The sequence below is a fragment of the Fistularia commersonii genome, chromosome 4, assembly GCF_037954325.1.
Source record: "Fistularia commersonii isolate RoL2024-O1a breed Wild chromosome 4, RoL_Fcom_v1.0, whole genome shotgun sequence".
Classification (NCBI taxonomy): domain Eukaryota; kingdom Metazoa; phylum Chordata; class Actinopteri; order Syngnathiformes; family Fistulariidae; genus Fistularia; species Fistularia commersonii.
Window position 1 is genome coordinate 16,324,060 of NC_141287.1, and position 18,587 is coordinate 16,342,646.

The 18,587-nt window shown below is 41.7% G+C and overlaps 1 protein-coding gene across 1 annotated transcript in view; it reads right to left on the minus strand.

Annotated features, from left to right (window-relative positions):
• Positions 1-1,100: 1,100 nt before the first annotated feature.
• igsf3 (immunoglobulin superfamily, member 3) overlaps positions 1,101-18,587 on the minus strand; it is a 71,663-nt gene continuing 54,176 nt past the window's right edge. Inside the window, exons 6-9 of the mRNA XM_086145589.1 lie at positions 16,976-17,401; positions 5,022-5,432; positions 2,562-3,008; positions 1,101-1,834 (exon numbers count right to left, since the gene is read on the minus strand). Of these exons, the coding sequence (XP_086001715.1) occupies positions 1,584-1,834; positions 2,562-3,008; positions 5,022-5,432; positions 16,976-17,401 (1,535 nt within the window). The 3' untranslated portion in view covers positions 1,101-1,583. The remainder of the gene's footprint in view (positions 1,835-2,561; positions 3,009-5,021; positions 5,433-16,975; positions 17,402-18,587) is intronic.

The window sequence follows — 18,587 nt, forward strand, 5'->3', positions numbered from 1 at the left end:
TTCATTATAGGTATAGATATACAGTGTTTTGACACTGACCAAACTTGACAATCTGGTATGAAATGCTTCAAAACTGCACTGTGCAGGACAACTCTAGCATTTCTACATCTACCACACTGCCATCACACAGGCTATTGACATAATCTGCTTGGTGTGGTTGCCAGGCAACACCAGCAGAAAAAGTTCTTTGAGAATTTCAAGGTGGAAAAGAAACAAAAAAACAAGCAAACAAACAAAAAACAACAAATCTCTACAAAGTAGTAAAAAAAAAAAACAACAACAAAAAAAACAATAAATAGAAACATCTTTGAGATGAACAAAAAAATTCACCCCCCGTTACTTTCCATATGATCTGTGCTTTACTACGAAACTGCCATTTTTCGTGTTCAAATCTTTTAACCGATTCTGCATCTTTTCAGTCTCTTATATCCTTAAGACAGAACAAAGTGGTCTTACGGAGGAACTTAAAGAAATGTGCAAGAAATTAAAATCAATCGTTAACTCCCACAGAGTAATCTAAGTAGGACAATTCAACAGATTTAACAAGAGTGGAAAAACGACCCTCCTGCCCACAAGGACTATAAACCCTCAGCAGGACGAAAGAACACATATTTACAATCTGCCTCTGAACCGATCAGCTTCACCCAACTTAGAACTGCACGTGATGACAGCATGGAAATAAGAAGGCCTTGGCACCAAAAGAAATCCCCTCTGTGTAAAGTACGCACATCCTCAGTGGGGGGGGAGCTGTTCAATCATTCTCATTATCTTTGACTGTCCTTCCTGATTTTCTCTTGCTGTCTGTTTACGTAGAAGGGGGGGGGCAGATGAGAGGAGCGGTCTCACCGAGGTCAGAGTGTCTGGCAGTGTTAAAGTGGCGCACCAGGACCTCTTTCTGTGTGCCAAGGCAAATTCACTGTGGAGGCAGGTGGGCCAACACACGCACCCTTAGTGAGGACGCAGCTGAGTGTGTCCTTCCCTTTGTCTCTATGCAGGCTAGCAACCAAGTCATCAGCTATGGAGTCAGTGGGTGCAGAGCATCACTATGGCAACCAACATAGTGGGCCAGGCTGGGGCTGCTCTTGGATCATTGCAGAGACTTTTTTGGCATCCACTGAGTGGTAGAGTTGATTATAGAGTTCCTTCTCTTAAATGTTTTTCCCAGGTTGGACAATAATTCAGTGTGCACAGTTTGCGTTCTTTTGAAAAATAGACAAATATCCGGGATAATAGAAAACAAAAAAGCAGCTATGAGACTAAGTTTCACAGAAAACCATAATGAGAGACACTTCTGATACTCTTGAACTCTCGCTGGCACAATTAAATGTGCTAACACTGCTCATCCACACGCATGCACGCATCCATGCACTCACTCACTCACTCACGCGTGCACGCGCACACGCACACGCACACACACACACACACACACACACACACACACACACACAAAACAACAACAACGTTACACAGGCAGCCATCAAGGTAGGATTTATGAACTGAATGAGGTTGGAGTCCAGAGCCGCTCCCTGAAGTTAGTTTGGCTGGATCCATGATCTGCACAAGACTGCAGGGAGAAGCCATATTTAGTCAACGGAGCCGGGGTGCAGGCTGAGTGCAGGCGGATCCAGACAGGTGGGGGAGTAACTTAGGTGAGGCTCTTTAATCCAAAGAAGCGGCGCGCCATTCTTTCCTTCTTGGGTCTTGCTGTTGTTGCGGCTCTTGTAGCGCACCAGCAGCAATGCGATAAGGAGGATGCCAAAAATAGGGAAGGGGTAGAAGAAGACGAAGTAGAAGAGCGAATCATTGGAGCAAACGACGGACTGGACGGTTGACACTGTTGACAGAGAAAGAAGGAATCAAAGTCTTCAAATGATAGACTGCGCCATGAAATTGTTGCAAGATACCGACGGGGGAGCCTTGAGATGAAATTGAAATTAAAACCAAACATTTGTAAAAAAAAGAATTTAAATCAGAAATATCATCAGTCAGTTATTTGAATTATTACCAAATTAATTGGAGCTGATGGAGCATTAACGTTAACTCACATCTCATGAGCGCCAATTAATTTTGTGATTACTTTTTGTTGATTTGATAAATGATTTGATTTCTTGTTTGAAAACAAAAAAAATGGATGAATGATCAAAATAATATCAATAATTATAAGCCACATACATTATCACCTGGAATCTGTGTCCCCACCAAATCTAATGTAAATAAAAAAAACAATCACATTGAAAGTCTATTTTAATTACATGAATTGAAGTATAGTCATTGTCCTTCAGCCACTCGTGAAGGGTTATGGGTCCCTCTCACCTTTATTTTAGGAATTTGAACCTTAGAAGTTTAAGATAATGGTCTCTTTAACTCTTTGCTTGTTGATATATTTATTTTTATAACATTAAGGATGTATGACATATCCTAGGATTTCCTGATAAATCAAAGCAGTCTTAATGATTTCAAATATTATTGTTATTATTATTATTATTATTATACTGTTGATCAGTTGTTCATTCTCAGCAACACTCTGAAAAGAAAGGTTTTTTGACTCCTAACACACTTGCCTTGTTGCACAATGTTGACAATGGTGAATCCAGAATTATTAGTGGCCAGGCGATACCAGGCGTTGCGAGGGTTGAGAAGCCATTCCTCCACATGGCAGAAGTAGCGACCCCCGTCTGTTGGCCTCGCGCCGAGGATGGTTAGACTGTACAGATCAGAGGTCATTCTCTCAAACTTAAGGCGTGAATTTGGCCCAACCTCTTCTCTGGGGCTGCAGTTTCCATTCCCAAAAATGGCGTCATGTCCAATGGAGAAAACGCAATCTCGCTTGTTCCCCGCCGCCCCTGGCTGGTCCTCCTCTTCCTCCTCTTTAGTGTGTTCCATATACCAGGAGACAGAGAAGCGGGAGTCTCTAGAGGACTGGGAAGGAATGCTGCAGCCCAGTCGGATTGCAGCAGACTCTGGCACCGTCACATTTGACTCAGTCTCCTCTACCTGAAGCCGAATCTCTGGAAGAGTAAAAAAGATGATAAAGAGTGGAAAGACTGGGGGGGGCAGAGATAATGTATTTGTGGCAAAATATTTGTACGCACAAAACCTGATTTTGGAGAATGTACCGGTACTCGGTTTACAGCTAATGTAATGAAATTTAGCTTCATTGAATAGAAAACTCAATAGAATCTTCTAACAATAGTGGAAGAAAAATAGCAGCCGCTGGAGGACATCTTTTTCTTATGTTCAGAAACTTGAAAACTATCTGCTTCGTTCTTACATTTTTACCCTTTTCTGCTCTCTAAAGAAAAAAGGGCGATGTACAAGTTGTCCGACTCATCAGTAACTGAAAGATTTATGGGCAAAAGGACTTTTCCTCATCTACTTACCACTAGAGGAACTTTCAAATCATGATTTGATTTGATCATCACCCATTCATACAGATATGCAAATAATGTTGGTACAGAATTCATACAAAGGTCTTCATTTTGAAGTAATAGACCAAGGCTCCCAAGCCAAGGTTGGCCAGGCCTGTAATAGACCTCTAAATAAGGGCCAATCTGTGTTATGCCTGTCCAAAATCCATTGTGGAAAGTCTTTGTTTAAAAGATTATTTTTAGATTTAACCATCACAATAAAGGCAGCAAATGATGAGGCATTTGACTTGTATGTGGGGAAATAATAGGTCTGTTTGCATTTAAAGGTCGCTTTGAAAGTTTTTCCACATGCTTTTATAAGTGATATATTTCATGCTATGTTGTCTCTAAACGACAAATTATTTTTAAATGCTGGGAATTAATGTGGAAATTTCCTTTTGTTGTTGATAGTATCAGTAGTTTAAACCCTGCTCTAGGCCAGTCATTACTTTTGCAGCGTCAGTTTCAAAGAAATAGCATACCGTTAGGTGTTTCAATAAAATACAACTTGTTCTTTCTTGGTATGAACCATACTTAAATTCCTGCGAGCAACTCAAGCTACTCCAACTACAAGTTAGTTTCAGTTAACCCCCTGTACCAATGCAAACTGTGCCTGTGGACAAGAAATTCAAAACTGTCTAAACAAAAGAGAAAACGGATGCTTTTAGTTTTCCAGCAGTCTCTGGACTCTTCAACAGGGTTAGATGCAACCCAGACATCAAATGGGCCAGGGAGAGGCAATGACTTCCTAGACAAATACGTTTTAAGCACCGTGATGAATTTTTAAAGAGGAATATATTATTAATAGCTAAAATCTGTATAGAAAACACAAATGTTACACCTTCCTGACAGAGTGAGCTTCTGCAAAAAGCCACGTAACTCTTTGAAACCATCAGTGAAATTATTATAGGATAAAATGATACTTCCACATATGGGAAAAAACTCTGGGCTGAATTCAGTTATCTGTATTACAGAGTCATTTATAGTGGAAGCAGTGTTACTTTTGTTGTCTGTACAAAAGACAACCATTTTCTTCGCCCCTCTGGCTTCTGATCATCACACACACACTGGCTGGACAAATGCCATTTCAATTATTTCACTCTGTATTCACACACAGCAACTGAAAGGGAAGAGGAATTTCCGTGACCTTGGGAAAAAGAAACCTTGATACACAAATGCTTTTAACAACTGGGATTAGGGGTCCTTTATCCTTGAACATTTTTAAGGAAATAAAGGAAAACTTTGTAATTTAGAAATAAAGATTTAATTTACTTGTTTGCTCCAGATTGGCTGTCTGACTTTGATTGCTTTCGGACCATTCCAATATAATTACACGATGGCTAGTTTGATGTACGAGCAAGCTGTAACCTTCTGTATTGTGACATCTGGCACATCCTAAAACTATTTTTGCTTCCAGATCTCTGCCATGTAGATGACCATAGATGGACAGGGAGGCACGGCAAACCGAGGAGCGATTTATCAGAGGAGATCAGGTCATTAAAACCTCGAAGTAATCAAAACACGCGAGGCTAAAGTGACGGCTGCTGTTTCCCTGTAGTGCTGACAGATATGTCTCCTGTAAAAGGGAACCGGCGGTTCGTTCTGGTTACCCACCTGGCTGTCTCACCAGAACCTGTGAAAGCCCCGATGAATCCCTGGACTGTCGATACCAGGCTCCATCTGGGTCACTCAGCCATTCCTCCACCAGGCAATAATATGTCCCTGAATCACTCTTCTCTGCTCTGTTCAGTGTCAGCACAAACAGAGAGGGTGACAGCCTCTCAGCCTGCACGCGGCGCCGCAGTCTCTCCTCATCTGCATAGGCGCCGTATTCGAAGGCCCCAGATCGTTCAAGTCGCAGCAAGAGCTCATCGGCTTCCGACCCCGTAGCACGCCTCACGTACCACAGTATGGCAAACTGGGAGTCCTGGCTGGTGTTGGAGGTGATGGAGCAATTGATCCTGACACGACTGTCCTCCAGGTATACCTGAGAATGGTTGGTCTTTTGTACTCGTAGCTTGCTTTCTGCAAATAATTAGAAACAAAGAGGGATTCAGAGAGAAGAAGTCAGAGTAGAAAACCATTTTGATAGTTGGAAACAGCAGTAATGATGATGCATACAAAGTCATTTCTGTTTCACAACACAGAACTTGTAGCTGGGTTTATTTCTGGGCGCAGCGGGGCAATAAAAGATGGTGGAGTACAGGCAATATTCATAAGCAACAAAGGAAAAGGAAAGAAATGAGGGAATAAGAAAGTGCAAAAAATGTCAGACGGTTCAGAGTTTCGGAGATACAAGTTCTGATGGTACTGAGGTAGAAATATAAGGTAAGATTAAATGTAGAGCACCGGAGGAGACAAGGTTGAGTTATGCTGGGAATTGTAAGTCAGGGCATTGATATTAATAGGAAACACACAAGACAAAAGCAGGGGACGGTCTGTCTGAAAGACATGTATTTATCAAGTCATGCAAGGACAGGAAAAGAGCAGTCAATGAGGGAGGAGACGGAAGAAAGGTGTGACTGAGACATCAAGATGAAGCGGAGGTCGCCCTGAGTGCTGTGACAAGATTGGTTACAGTAACATTAGTAGTGGGATAGGATTAGCTGCAGGTACATCAGGTGTGACTGCAACCGGGGCTCCGCTGTCACATGCTAAGTGGAGGATTAGTTTGGCAAAAAGTGCAGAAAAATGTAAAAAAAAAAAAGGAAAGAGAAAAAACAACCCACATGCATTAAAGTATCCTAACAAAATAATGGCTGTAACAAGCATACACAATGGAAATGATTCAAATCTTTCCAAAAAAAAAAAAAAAGGAGAGACAGAATTTCTGAAGTCATGAGATTTAATTCGAAGACATTTTATGGTGAGAATTAAATCTGCTGTATCAGATCCTGATCAAAATGCAAACCTAATGTAGACAGTTACTTATTGGATTGGTTGTACTTTGTAGATGTTTTCTTTATTTTATGGGATGACAAGATGAATGACTTTTTGCACTGTCTAAAAACACAATTCATTTTGATTTGACCTCTGCACAGAAGAAAGACTATACATGTAAAAGACTATATGTGTACAAAGAATGCTAATATTCATTCATTTATTAATTTGTTATCTATACTGGTTTATCAAGCACCTGGGGTTGCAGGAGGTGCTGGAGCCTGTTCTAGCTGTCATTGGGCCAAGAGGCGAGTTCACCCTGCATAGGTTGACAATCCTTCAGAGGGAAGCATATTGAGACATACAACCATTCACTCTTGCATTCTGTTCTGGGCAATTTAGGGTCTCCAAACAACTTTCTTCATGTTTCCAGACTGTGAGAGGAAAATTGACAACCAGGAGGAATCCCCAAACAGGCATGAGGAACAATGCTATACTATATACTGAAAGCCCCCCCATTGGGATCACTGCCCACTCGGTCACTGTGCCCCCCTTGAGAATGAAAGTATATAAATTCAAAACAAGTTGTACAGTAATGTAATTTCCAGACTATTGAGCGAAACCTGAATATAATCCTCACAGGCTGAAAATAATAAAATAAATATATGTGTACATATATAGGCCGCACTTGTCGATCAGCTGCAGGTGTCCATGTTATAACATGAGATATTTACAACGAAAGATCTTAAACTTTTCATGAAATACATACCCATAACATCCTCAAATGTACTGGAAATGCTTTTTTCCGAACAATGCCTGTAACACGGCTGATGAAAAAGATTAATAATGAATAACACAAGGAAGTCCATCTATCCATTTTCTATCCCCGCTTTTTCCTACTCCAGCTGATTGCTATCTTGGTCTTCCTCCTGCGCACTAAAACCACTAAAGTCGTGTTCTTCAGTGTCGGAATAGAACAGCCTTAGAATTTCATGGTAATTTCCCTGGTCTGATGTGACGTGGCTAAGTGTTTTGGCGTCATGAAGCTCGTTAGCACAAAAAAAATACATAGGTGTTAAAATATGAAAAATACGCAGTGTCAAAAGCATGTGAAAAAAGTAGCGGATTTTAGTCTGGAAATTACAGTAATCTATATCATACTGTGAAGTGAAGAAAAGTATTTCACTGTGTCTGCTACTCATTTGATTTTGCTTCATTCGTTCTTTTTCATTGGCCTTTTAAGTTTAATTCAATGTCTTGCATTTATAAAATTAATCAGGTTATTAAATCTGAATTTAAAAAACTGATACTGGAACACATTCTCCGTGCACGGTCATTCATTTTTGAGATAACCAAGCTAATGAAAAGGTTAAGTTATATACATACGGTGATTTAGTATTTTTAAATCCTCCCATTGCCCATTTCATAAGTTTTTACACTAAGGTTTGTGATGACTGACTGGCTTATTGACTACTTTGGGTGAAAGCCCAGGGTCTCGCCATAACCCCTTACCCTGATCCACAGATCAGTGAACCAGCTAAAAATGGAAAGTCAGATTTGCATCAGACATAATAAAGCTTGCGCAAATCTGTTTGCATTTAAAAGGTGCATGTCTAAAAGGCATTGCCAGGCCACCCTGTTTTGCAATGGTATTTCAAGCTTGCATCTACAGTTAGTCATCTTTGTTGCCTCAGCTTCAATCTGGAAGTACTCCCTGAAGAATCCTGGCAGTCCTTTTTCCGTCTTTCCGCAGTAAATAAAACCTCTGAAACTGTGGACATGGACCCAGGCATGACTGGATTGGCATAGTACAAAATCCCTGTCATTCTCATTTGAAGTTTATTCCACGCCAAGGCGAAAATAACAAACCTTGCTGCATATTAGGGATTACAGAAATGCCTTTTCAAAGATAAAATGTGGTAATTATTCAAGCCCCATTAAGAGCATCATAAGCATAAGCTATTACAAGTTATTTAAATGAAGCCGTCACTCAAGCAAACAGGAAGACAAATAAAATTGAATGGGTAGAAATACAGTGGAGTAATGAAGCAAAATGCAACCCAGCACAGAAAACAACCTCTAAGTCCACACTCCCCGTAGATTACACTCGCTGTGAAATGTCACATTCGGAAAAAAGCTATTTCACCGAGCCGCAACTCACATCCTCCGACACGTGTCCACATAGACAGCAAAGATTGTTCACCCTCCACTTTGCAGCCTTCTTACTGTACCGCTCTCATGCATGTGCTGATGCAAGAAGCAGAAAATGAACAAAGATACTGCGTGATGCAAGTACAGTGTGCAGCGTAAAAAGAACCACTGCTTAGGAAGATGCTGCAATAGCACCGCTCACCATGCATGTGCACCCAATCAGCATCATATCTTCACAGTCTTGTCAGGCCCATCTTTGGTGTGTTCAATGAGACTCAATGGTTCATGCACAAGGGTGAAGATACATTGATCGGCACCGATACGTATTGATTAAGCAATCACACTTACCGATGGTTTATCAGTGTGCGTGAGTGGCACGGCATGTCTATGTTTGCCACTATTTCATCGCCTAACTTATTTTGGACACTTGCTTTATCCTCTGCTAAGAGGTCAAGAAAATGAAGTTAGAGGGACTGAAAAGTCTGCCTATTGTTTCAGCCTGTACATATAATTCATGGCCGACCAGGTAGAGACAGATACCCCTAATAAATTCGAAGTAACCTTGAACACCAATTTTGATACCGTCTTGTACATTTTACCTGCACTTGCTGTTTCCAGGGCAACCCAGTCATCATGAGCAGCAGGGGAGGGCAAGGATACTTTTAAAGGCCTCACTGATCTGATCTCACAATATGAAAGAGCAGACTCAATAAAACCCAGCCGGAACTTTTTATATACATCCTGATTGAATAAAATTCAATTAATAGTCAGATGCTTGCTAAAAGCGTGAAAAAAAAATATGAATGCAAAATCTAATGATATGAGTTGTATCCTTGTATTGGCTCTTACCCACAACAATCAGCTCCACAGGAGGTACTTGTGCTTCAGCAGTTTCGTGTGCATTTACTGTCATTACTGTGTACACAAACACTCACAAATCGACACAACACGGGCTCTAATTGGCTCACTGAACCCTTATCTCAACCCTTTTCCATGCAAGCCCGATTTGTCTTGTTTAATAGCAAAACAAAACTGCAGAGCTGAAATCTTTTAGTTTCCTCTATTTTTTCAGCAGAGGTTTGTACGAAAAAGGGGCAAGAAACAGCAGCCTATTGTGATCAGAGAGGAAGTCAGCAAACTGTGGACAGAAAGCTGTTTATGATGCCGAAGGGCAGGATAAATGAGAATGTATTTCAATCATTGGGGAAAAGTATATACAGTAGCTAAGATTGCAAGTGTGGCATGTCCACAAACACTGACCACTGCTATAAAACATACACACATACACACACACACATACACACGCAAACACACACAGATGTGTCTCTTTTGCCTAGCTTCAAAGTCCCTCGGAAAGTGCCCTGCCAAGTGTTTACAGGAGAAAGACAGCCAGAGATTTAAATCAAAGAGTTTTATTTTGAATTTTTTGGCAGAATAAAATTCCTTTACCCTCTCTGTTTTGGGTTTTTCATAGTCTCCTCCCCTCACCCCCCCCCCCCCCCCAACAAACACAAAATAAACTGAATTCATCTTGCACTTCCATGACAGCCTTTTGTTCTTATCAATTTTCACCTTCCCTTGATTTACTTCTCACCTGATCACATTCCGTCTAATCATCTAAAAGTAAAATGAATATTCAGTGGTCTCACCAGTTCGTGAATATTGATGAGGTCTAATGAAGTATCCTTACAGAGGAGCTGGTGGGTATATGCAACTTTTAGTTCCCTTTTTAATATAGTCTAATATGTACTTAATGACATTAATGACCTGACAACTTATCCATTCGACTACATAACCCTATATATCATATCATAACTCCCTCACCAGTTCAAAGGAGGGGAAAATCATGCAGAAAACTCAGTGAAAGAGACATAAGGAGATATCAGGGTTGAATCAAAAAGAGAGGAAGGTAAGCTGGAAGTGAGGGAGGGAAGACTTTTTAAAATAATATGGGATGAGAAAAAGTAGGATCTTTAAAAGATATATCACCAAACTAAAGAGATATTCAGAATTACCTGCCAACATAGCGCGGGGGAGTAAGAGTCAGCGTGCAGTTGGGGGGAAAGGGGGTAGACGAGAGATGTAAAAGAGAGAAAGTAATAACATGCTCCTGGGGGGGATTTTGGAAAGCAGCAGGCAGTCAGTCCAGCTCAACTCCAGAGGACTTATAGTCTTAATGGCTGCCTGCTCCGCCTTTAGCATTAGCTTTAGCACAGCCAGAGGGAAATCCCTGGCCAGGGCCCTGACCATGTCGGGACTGAGGGCTTAGACGGGCCCTGATCCCTAGCAGAACAGCAAACTTTGGCTCGCCGCCCCTCATCAACCTGTGCCACTCGATAAACAAACACACGGCCTGACCCGTCTGGACCTCAGTCACTGATGACAGTGGGACGGTTACCAGGGGCAATGACGGATAGGGTTCCCTTGGCTGAAAAAGTAGTTCGCCTGCTCAACTCCGAGGCTCATTTCTATGCTAATGATGGCGATGTATCTATGATCCCATTGTGTCAGGGAGGGATATTACGTCTCCTTGTCCCTTCCTTCAACTCTCTCCACAATATCATTAAGGCAGGGTTTGTGACGGGGCTCTGTCCAACACCAGCCTTGAACACATTCAGCCAAAATCACACACGCAACTTCCACTGGTGCACTTTCTTATCCCCGACACTGATACCAAAATAAAGTTGCATTAGCTGTTCTCTTCCCCTTTTTCTGCCCTCCTGCCTGAGAGCAGGCTCAGATTGGCCATCTGGCAGTTCTGCTAGAGGGGCCGGCCCACTTAGTGGGCTGCACTGCTGTTTGTACCAGTAATATGCAAACAAACTGTTGAGAGAAAAATGGACCAGACCTGATGTTGAAACAGCCCATCTTATCGGGACTTAAACATGTTTATGGGCCAGTGTAGAAGTTGGAACGATTACCTGTCATGGGTTTAATAAAGGATTAATTGATCTCATGACAATTGCTACGGTATCACACCTCATTTTCAAATGCATCCATTCAAGCACATTCAGAGATCAGGAAAAAAATAACAAACAACTTATAATTCAGTTTCTGCTTTGAAACAAGCACAAGGGCAAAAGTGGAAAAATGATAAAAAACTGATGCTATGAAACGCTTGCGACGACATATTTGCGATTATTTATTAATACTTTCAAACTCACTGTTGATAGTAAAGCAGCCCCTTATCCTGCAATAGCGGTATAAACAGTTCCCCTCAACATCACGAGATGAGGAAGAAGCATTTAAAAATAATCTGGGGACTAAGGTGACATGAAGACAAGTCAAGACACTGTGTCTTGGAATAATTTGGAGTAATAAAGTGAATTCACAAAAATCTGTCTCATTTTAATGATGAATGCGGATTATCTTGCATGTAGCGCGGACAAATTGGAATTGGGAGAGACTACTTTGGAAGTAATTTATGCTTGCAAATTCTTCAATGTGCTTGTAATGTGTCTCACCAGAGCTTGCTGTCTGTCAGCTATTTTGAGGCTTTGTTTGTGAATATCAGTGCGGCGATTAAATGAGAGGGCTTAGGCGTCTGAACGTCTCTCAGTCAAACGTTACCTGTAATACAACGCCTATGTAGAATTTATTTCCTGTTATTGTTGTCGGGGCCCAAATGTGCTCCCCGTTCGACCCGGTCTGAAGTAGTGAATGCTTGATAAAGGAAGGTCCGGCAGAAAAAAACAAACAGAAGAAGGGGATGAGATAAGGGGTCTGGCCAGGGAACTACTGGAGATAAATTGCCCTCAAGAAGTTCGCACAGAGTGCAGAACATAAAGACACATTAGATTGAGCTGTGTGCCTGTGTGTACGTTTGAAAAGGGTCAACCAGTGACCATAAAACACATTATGCTCATTAAACCACTGAGAAGAGGTCTTTCAGTCAGTGCAGGAAGAGGGCCGGTGTGTGAGTGTATCGTACACGTGCGTGTGTGTGTATTCAGGATGCTGCGCCACGATGCCTCTCCTGCTCTAGCTATTAGCTGCTGATTTACATGGGCGGCAGCAGCACTGGAGCTGGCTTTGAGTTACGACTTCAATTACACCAGCTAGACACACAAGAGTGTATATGCACGTGCTCAGCACACAAACACACACATGCTTAAAGCGAGATGGAGAAACACAACACAGAGAATCTCATTGTGTTCTCAAATTGGCCAAACATGGAAATGAAAACTGAATGTTTAAAGATTTGACAGAAAAATATGCTCGTGTGAGAGAGCAAGACTGTGTCTTGTGAGGAAGATGACAAAGGGAGCCAGCTTGACCTTGAATGTCTGAAACCGCTGTGATTAATTAAAAGCCTTTCATAAAATTATTTTCTGTTTCAGTGCACCCATCAAACTTTCATTTATCCCACATCACCCTGTGTGTTTGCGAGTGTAATGCAGGGTAAAGATAAAAAAAAAAGACAAAGTGCATGAGAAAGAGGCAGGCGGTACGCTGCTTGCGTACAGGCAGCCTTTACACAGAGCGATGCCTCGGGTGAACTTGTGGGCCGGCCAAACTACGTGAAGTCAGGCATGGAGAAGATTTACAACACTGTCACTGACAATACCTCTGTGGTAAAGCTGCTATTGTGTGCAAACAGGCACAGCTGCCATATCCTTATAATTAATGAAATACTGACAATGGCAAAAAAGCTATTTGAGGAAAAATGTACACATTATGAAGAAAATTACCAGGACCGAGAAATAAGGGAATTATAAAATATTGAAAAATCACAAGAGTAAGAGAGAAGCTATGGATGTGCATGGAGGCAAACAAGCAGCTAAGTGACAGTGAAGGCGTAGGAAAACATTAAAAGAGACTTATGGGTAGAGTGAGAGGAAAATATAGACAGACTGAAATGGTGGGGGCTGAGTGCTAATGAAGACAGACAGCTCCTATCCTATGTCATGATCGGCACAAATCTGTTCGCTGAAAAGGTTATCAATAAAGGCTCGGTGGCATGGACTTCACTTTGCATAAAAGGAGAGCACACGCGTCATCTTTTAGCCCATATTAGACAGAGAGATAAGCGTGAGAACTGTACGAGAGACGGAGTGAGCGTACCAGCCAGGGCAAGATAAAGTAGCGGGAAAGCGGGGTAAAAAGTAAATCCTCTACCTCAAAGCGCAACAAGAGGATCGCAGAACAAGAGACGCGAATAAGAATGAAAAGGAGAAGGGAGCAATTCCAGCATCCCAATGTTTTATCATGCAAGTGAAAGGTAGCCTGGCGAGCGTAGGTGTGTGACAAGAGATGAAGAGAATCTCTAAGTGGGACAGTCCCCTTCCCCTCCCCCGTCATCATTACCATCATCCTTCTAGCTCAGCCAACAACCAGACACTCTTAATATCCCACTCCTCATGCCAGACACAAATGTGCACATGCTCACACAAAAATGATGAGAAAAATGTATTGAACTCCCCAATCCATCATTAATCTAAACTCCAGAGCCATTAGGAAGATTCAACATAATTAGTTTTGTGTGTTTCCAGTATCTGTGTGTTTGAGTGTGTGCACTTAAAGTTATGAGTAGAAGATATTAGATTGTGTCGTGGAGGCAGAGGCTTCCCTTGTGATCATCCGTGCTGAACACATGTTCGGCTAGTATTACATTTCGGAAAGACACAAAGAGAAAACTCAATCAGGTAAAAATTTAATAACAGTGCTGCTGTATCAGGTGATTTTTTTTTTGTGTTTTTATGGCTAATATTGAAGCCTGTTCTACCACAAGATATTACCCATACAGTCAGGGAGGGAACTCCCCAGCGTGTATGAATGTACTGCACGTGCGCGGGGCCATTAGCATAATGAAGTTTATGCTCCTGTCCGGCTCTCCAGCTGATGCTGGATGATTCAAGCAGCTGCGCAAGGCTGCCCTCTCAACACGGCAATAACGCACACGTATGTGTGGATATGGCTGAGAACTCCTCTGATACGACCCAGGGGACTTGGATAGGGAGTCTGTCTTCTAATGGCAATCTGGAACAGGAAGTAGGCCTGGGCTGCGTTATGGGCACTTCTCTAGTCTCACCAATCGTCACACTGACAGGCCTCTGAGTTGGTTCACATTAGCTTTTATCTATATCCAACTTTCGCTCCTGCTGATCTAAGATGCATGGATGCCGGATCAAGGGTGCCATTTCTGACACTAGTTTTCAGTCTCCGCTTTTGAAGTCATACAATAATTTAATGAGGGAGTCATTCAGTATTTGCACACCCTTTCATGTTAGAAATATACATCCTTTCTTTCGTTCTTTGTTTCTTTCTTTTGAATTTATGATTGCTGTGTATTGGACCCCCAGGATGCTCAAAGAAACCGCGAAATGCAAAATAAGCATCGGAAAAAGCTCTCAGAGACACATCATAAGAAACATGGTTGCATGGTCATTCATGCAAAAACACAGACATGCACACACTATGCTGAAGAGGCACCTCATACATATTGAGCAGGTACCTCTGGAAGCATGAATTAGTCTCTCTCAATTATGTATCTGGTCAGTTGCTGTGTTTATTCACACCTCATTTCACACACTCCCCTTTCTCCTACTTCATCTGATAGAGGAAGTGAAAATGCCAGCCACTCCTTTAGCCAGGGATGTTTAACATTCAGGTACACAGAGAAAAAACAAGAAGTGACTCATAGATGTGTTGTACCTCACGGTACAATAATACAATCGTGCCGTGGTGCCCTTATGCACTGAGTGGTGGGTCTGGCATGGTTACTGATGGTATGGTTTTGTTACACACCTTATCGTATTGTTACGGTTACGGATGGTATTTTCAAGGTAGCTGATCATCTTATCTTTGAGAAGCTGCTAGAGAGAGAAAGACCTACATTTTTTTTCTCTCTCTCCGCAATGCCAGAGTGTTTGTTTATGGGGTGGGGGAGGGCGCAAGGATCCATAGACTTCCTGGCTATAGATAAACATAAACTGCATAGGGGGAGAGGTAAATGAACATTCAGGATAATAACTCAATTTCAAAGTATTACCTGAAGGGGCGCAATGTTCTGCCTCAATGGTAAAGGCCTGTTTACAAAGATTTTCATTTGTGTGAGCGTCTGAATCAATAGCAGCAAAGAGACAATGTCTTTATCAAACATATGACTACCGTGTACTCACACAACGTTTTAATGGTATGCGTATTAAACAGCATCATATTTATACTCCACAGAGCATAAAAGAGACCCTTGGGCAGGCAAAAAGCTTGTCGATACAGGGTTCATTTAAGGATGCCTATAACATTATACCTTCATTACACCGTCATAGGCCAGGAGCTTTATGGAGCAGAGGGTGTGTTAATACAGTATGAGCCAGCTCCTTGTGTCCAACTCAGAAATCCTGCGGTTAACATACTCAGCTCCATTGCATGGATGATTTTATCTACGGTATCATGATTGAATTTTCCATTTCAATTTGTAATGCTATTGGAAAAAAAAAAACAACTTGCAATTTTTCATAATGTAATTGACCTGCCTCCACATATGTGTCACCCTGCATGGGTTTTGGTAGATGCAGATAACGATTACCATTTTTTTCCTCCACTTGTGATGGGGGCCATAAATTTGCATGTGTTAATGTTAAAAAATACATGCGAACATAATTCGAAAAAATCTTACATGATACAAATCCTGCATGAGGTTGTTGAGAATGAACGCTCGAGAGAGTCGAGTATAATTAAATGAGAAATTGCAGGATTTCATCGAACGGATAACGAAATGCACATGATTGTTGGATCATTTCAGGTAGTTTACATACCGATACCAATTTTTTTCACTTGTTATTTCACATGATATACAGTATGTTAATTGCTTATCGGGATGGAAGCCAGTAATTCCCCTACTAATTTGAGTTGAATTTATGCTCTTGGTGCAGCTCAGGCAATATCTTTTTCTTTGACACTTTAGCAATCACAGTGCGGTGAATGCCATACTACAATGTTTTATAACAACAGGATGATCATATTACTCAGGCACATTCGACTAAATAAATAACTAATGATGTAGCATACAAGTTCAACATAAACTGCATGTGTTTATTCGTCGTAGAGTCTGCCTATTTGTTTTCTTAACTCAACCACTAATTGAACTTTTTCCTGTGTGTGTGGCACACACACCAATGAGGGTGGTGCAGACAAATTAATGCCTCGACTGGGGAAAAAAAAGTTCAAGGACAGCTCTCTGACTCTCTTCATCACACTTTCACACTCTGACTTGACTGTCTGAGTCCTTTGCTTGCCTCTACCTCTCCACTTCTCCTTTGGGATACTTTGCAATTCATGCACTGCACTCCATTAGGAGACTCCACCCTGCCATCCGCACATAGACACACATCTAAATGCACACATCTTCTCACACACTCCAATTAGTAGCTAAACCAGAGACTAAGAGCAATTAGAGCAGGCAGAAATCCTATAAGCTCTGCTGAATTCATTCAGCCTGTGTGGGAGAGTATGTGTATGTGCCAGAAACAGTGTGCTGGTCTATGTCTCTTCCAATTAGGTGTGTGTCTACCTGGCAAAGAGCCATGCAGCTTTACCTGGCTGTTTGACAGTGATGCCAAGCAGGTTGGAGGTCCGGTTGGCCACTCTGCTCCAGCTGTTGTTGTAGTTTTGCCTCCACAGGACGGCGGAGCACTGGTACTTGCCCGCCTCGCGACGCCCTGCCCTTGTCACCGACAGCCGAAAGTTTGTGTTGGAGTGATAACGGTCCACTGTTGCGCGGATGGCCAGTCCAGTTAACGGCTTCCCCCACTGGAGCGTGCCCTCTCTCGTGAAAGTCACCAGATCCTTGAACTCGCCCTGACCCTTGTGGCCAGTTTCTGTGCTATCCGGCATGAACTGCCAGGTTACCGAAGTAGGGACACGAGGGTTGTGAAGGGGTTTAACCAGGCACAGGAGGTCAAAGGAATCCCCAAATGTTACAGACGGCGTCCGTGAAGAGGCTGATACCATGAAGGAGGACTCTGGATGAAAGAAGAGAACAGAGTGTTAGACTGTCCTTTCATTTGACTAATAGGGAGATTAAGTACTTAATCAATTAAACATTGTGTGACAATAGCACCAACGTCCTGTAATGGAGAAGATATCAAAGCATTTTCTGAAAGACCATTCAAGTTTATACAAGCACAAACTCAAGCATTTTCCATCGTCAGTATGATAAGTGCAGCAGAGTGAGTGCAAGTGTAAATAAAGCACTTTACTGCATCCTGCGCACATGTTTGTATGTCTGTGTCGGCATCGCCTTGCATGAAGTGATGATTTGTGTGCACACATGATTTGTATGCTTCACCGTAAGAGTGCGCCTCAAAAATTAATAATGATGCAAAAAATACGAGGGAATGATTCCTTCTAAGCAACAATGTTCAATCTCTATCCAACTTCATGCCAAATATAAACCATCCTCATTAAACTAAAACGTTCCCCCAACTCTATGTTACTGCCAAGATACACCTACAGTAAAAATCAAGAAAGACATGAGGTGGAGACTAGATAGATAAGATAAAGTAAATCCCTGTGGGCTGCGCCAATTTGAGGGCATTTCAATAAAAGTGAATCCTGAGACTGAAGCGGAAAGAATACAATAAATAAAAATAGAGTGAGGAAATACTGAAGAGGTTTGACTTTTGCGTATTCTGTTAATTTATTTCCTCGACAATTCTCCATTATGTTCTAGTCAATAGCCTAAATCCCCCCACCCCATCCCATATCCTGCCTTTCTCTGACAGTCATCATCCCTAGTCTCCTTCAGGGTGTGTAATCAATCGCTTTCTGTCAAGACTTGGCTACTGCTGTAAAGCTGCCTGGGGTCATAATTCTCCAAGACACAATAACTCTTCTCCCTAAATCTATCTCTCATTTCCTTGGCTTCTCTTCCTTACATTCGTTCCTCTCACTCCTTTGGTGACAGTAAACATCAAAAATGGAATATACTTGTTTGTTTTTCCATTGAAGTTCTCAATGAGTGTATGAGGTCAATAAATCAAAACAATAGACACGGTAAGAGAAATTTTGCTGAATTCACATCAGTTTTGAACATACAATAACATACATTTTTTTTTACTGTCACCATGACATGACATGGATAGAAAAATGCACAACACAGCATTTTTTTCTGCATGAGATATATCAATTTCTGTCTGCAACTATCTA